We start from the raw sequence: 3,183 nt of genomic DNA, 5'->3' as shown, positions 1-3,183 counted from the left end.
CGGTTTGATAAACTTCGTAAATATTGGTCATTTTGCCTTCTTTCTTATCGAATTCTAAGTCTTCTCCTGAGGGCAGTCTTGAAAGTGCGTCAGCGTTTGAGTGTTGCGATGTATGTCGATATCGAATAGAGTAATCATAACTCTGCAGAAGTATTGCCCATCTTTGAAGTCTTTGCAACGTCATAGTCGGCAGTTTTTTAAATGGGTGAAACAATGTGGTTAATGCCTGATGATCGGTCTGGAGTTCAAAATGTCTACCGTATAGATACTGGTGGAATCGCGTTACCCCAAAGATGATAGAAAGTGCTTCTTTTTCCACTTGCGAATAATTAACTTGACTCTTAGTTAGCGTTTTAGACGCGAAAGCTATGGGTTATTCTGAGCCGTCGGCATATCGATGCGAAATGACAGCGCCGATGCCCGATTTCGATGCATCCGTAGCTAATACTATTGGCAGTGAATCGTTGTAATGGACCAATTGTGTTGCCTTTACTATCTCCGATTTTAACGCTAAGAATGCTGATTCTTGTGCGGGACCCCATTCGAACTTAACTGTTTGACGACGCAGTGTATTCAAGGCCGCAGCTTTTGATGAAAAATTTGGAATAAATTTATTGTAATAATTTATCTTGCCAATGAAACTTTCTACCTCTTTCACATTCGATGGTCTAGGCATCATCTCGATCGCTTTAAGCCTTTGAGCCGTTGGTCTTATTCCTTTAGAGTCTATTATGTGCCCTACATATTCTACCTGCTGACATGCGAATTGACATTTGTCTTCTTTGCACCTCAACCCATACGCACTTAAACGTTGAAATAACTCTTTGACGTTATTTAGATGCTCTTCATCTGAACTCCCGGTGATGATAATATCATCAAGATATACGGCACATCCTGACATTCCCTGAACTAATTCCTCCATTACTCTCTGAAAAATCCCTGGTGCACTGGCTATCCCAAAAGGCATTCTTAAATACTGAAATAGACCAAAAGGTGTGTTTATAACTAAATATTGCCGTGATTGCTCAGCTACTTCAATCTGAAGGTACGCCTCGCTAAGATCAATCTTCGAAAAAAGGATCCCTCCCTTAAGTTTCTGAAACAATTCTTCTGTTCGTGGAATAGGAAAACGGTCTATTTCTAACTGTGAATTAATATTGACTTTAAAATCCCCGCAAACACGAATTTTCCCATTTGGCTTATTAACCACGACTATCGGTGATGCCCACTCACTAGCTGAGACGGGTTTTAAAACTTTTGAAGCTACTAAACGGTCAATTTCAGAACGTACCTTGTCGTATTGTGCAAACGGTAGGTGATAGGGTTTACTAAATTTTGGTTTAGCAGTTGTCTTCAAGGTTATGTTTGCTTGAAACTTGTTACAGCATCCTAGCTCTTCCCTGAAAATATCTGGATAGTTCTTGATTATCTCTGTCAGACGGACTCTCAGCGACGTCAATGATGCCTGACCTGTGGGAACAGAGGAGAATTGGTTACATTGAACTTTTTTAGGAAATGTTATATCAAAATTCAATTTATAAAACCAGTCAAGGCCAAGAATGTTTGATGCATCATTGGTATCTGCTACTAGAAGGGGTAGGTTCTTTACCACTTCACCACATTGAACGTCTACATGGGTTAGACCTTTCACCGGTACGTTATGTCCACCATACGCCCTTAATTGTTGGTGGGTGTACTCCCATTTCGGTTCTCCGAGCTCTTGATGACCTTTAACACCGATAACTGAACAAGTGGCCCCTGTATCCACTTGGAAATCCATAAATTTCCCATTGACTTTAATGTTCACGTAGATTTTTTGCTTTGCAGAATGTATAGAGTTGATAGTGCTGATGTTTTCAAAAGATGGTTCGTTGTTCGTCGACACGTTGTGAACTCGATGCTTGCTCTGACTCTTTTCAGCAGCTCCGCATACAGCCGCAATATGCCCCGTTTTTGAGCATACATTACATCTACTTTTCTTTCGATAGTGAAAGCACTTTTCTCTTGGATGCGAGGTACCACACCCTGGACACGACTTTTTTAATGATTCTGCGTTATAAGTACGATTTAAATTTTCTTTCTTTTTGCGAATTCCTTTCGACTTTAGGGTGGGTCTTGATGACTTACTGATGACGTTCACATTTGCTGATTCCGACTCCTTCATTTCAGTACACGTTTTAATTGTTGCTTCATATATTGTTGCAATCTGCAAGACTTCTTCTAATGTGGGGTTGACTTTTTGCAAGGCTGCCGTCCTAACTTTGTCATGTGGTGTGTGCATGACAATCATGTCTCGAATTTTGCTGTCTACATAAGCCTCTCCACACTCAGCTTTGACACATTTGAATAAACAATTTTTTGCTGCTCCCCTGAGCTCAGCAAGCCAGTCAGCATAAGTTTGACTAGGCTTCATATGTGTGCGATAAAAGTGAAAACGCGCACTAAGCACATGCTGTTTTTCCTCAAAATGTTCACTAAGTGAGGTTATGATTTCTTTAAATGTCTTTTCTTTCACCTTGCCATCGAAAATTTTTTGCAGTAGCTCTAGATTTTCCGCGCCAATCCAACTCAGAATACAGGCACGCTTTGTCTGCTCATCTTCTACGCTATGAGCCACGAAATGCTGATCGAGCTGTAATACATACGTGCACCATTTGTCTTCAACCTTATTAAACGCCCGAAAATTTGGAATCGCCCCAGACGGCTTTTCGCAATTTTTCATTATGCTTTGTATTGTTTGCTGATTTTCTTTCAACAGCCGTGACATGAATTCCTGATTTGCCTGCTGCATTTGCTGGATCACTTCTAGGAGCGCCTCTGCACTCATTTTGACAGAGTTACGATGAATTCGTTTCTTATCGAGAATATGCTATTACTTTTGACGCCAGGTTCCGTAACTCACCTCGTCGCCATTTGTTGGTTGTTTTCTAATTCAGAGTTTATTGGGTTGGTAAAAATTATACCTAAGTTTATAAAATGAAAGCGGCTTAAGCCAGGCACGTGTGTAGGATATTGTACAATTCAGGAGTATGTATCTAATAAAACTTATAAGTATTGCCAACTTACGCGTTTAGATAAAGAGGTTGCCATATCTTATACTTGTAGAAATATTAGTAAATAAATACGTAATACTTAACAGTCATGTTTATAATCAATTGTCACGTTTAGGTATGCAGAGGGCAA

At 40.0% G+C, this 3,183-nt stretch overlaps 1 protein-coding gene across 1 annotated transcript; it reads right to left on the bottom strand.

Moving 5' to 3' along the window:
* Positions 1-359: 359 nt before the first annotated feature.
* On the bottom strand, positions 360-1,793 carry LOC108362841 (uncharacterized protein K02A2.6-like). The gene is made up of 2 exons (XM_017615988.1): positions 1,292-1,793; positions 360-976 (listed from the first exon to the last, which is right to left on the bottom strand). Exons 1-2 carry the CDS (start codon positions 1,778-1,780, stop codon positions 374-376), a joined length of 1,092 nt encoding a protein of 363 aa, XP_017471477.1. The 5' UTR covers positions 1,781-1,793; the 3' UTR covers positions 360-373.
* Between the last annotated feature and the right edge of the window lie 1,390 nt (positions 1,794-3,183).

This window comes from Rhagoletis zephyria, unplaced genomic scaffold, assembly GCF_001687245.7.
Source record: "Rhagoletis zephyria isolate East Lansing unplaced genomic scaffold, Rhagoletis_zephyria_1.1 Rzeph_scaffold_01115, whole genome shotgun sequence".
NCBI classification, from domain to species: Eukaryota; Metazoa; Arthropoda; class Insecta; order Diptera; family Tephritidae; genus Rhagoletis; species Rhagoletis zephyria.
The sequence above is the reverse complement of the archived record's forward strand: the minus strand, read 5'-3'. Positions and strand labels throughout refer to the sequence as shown.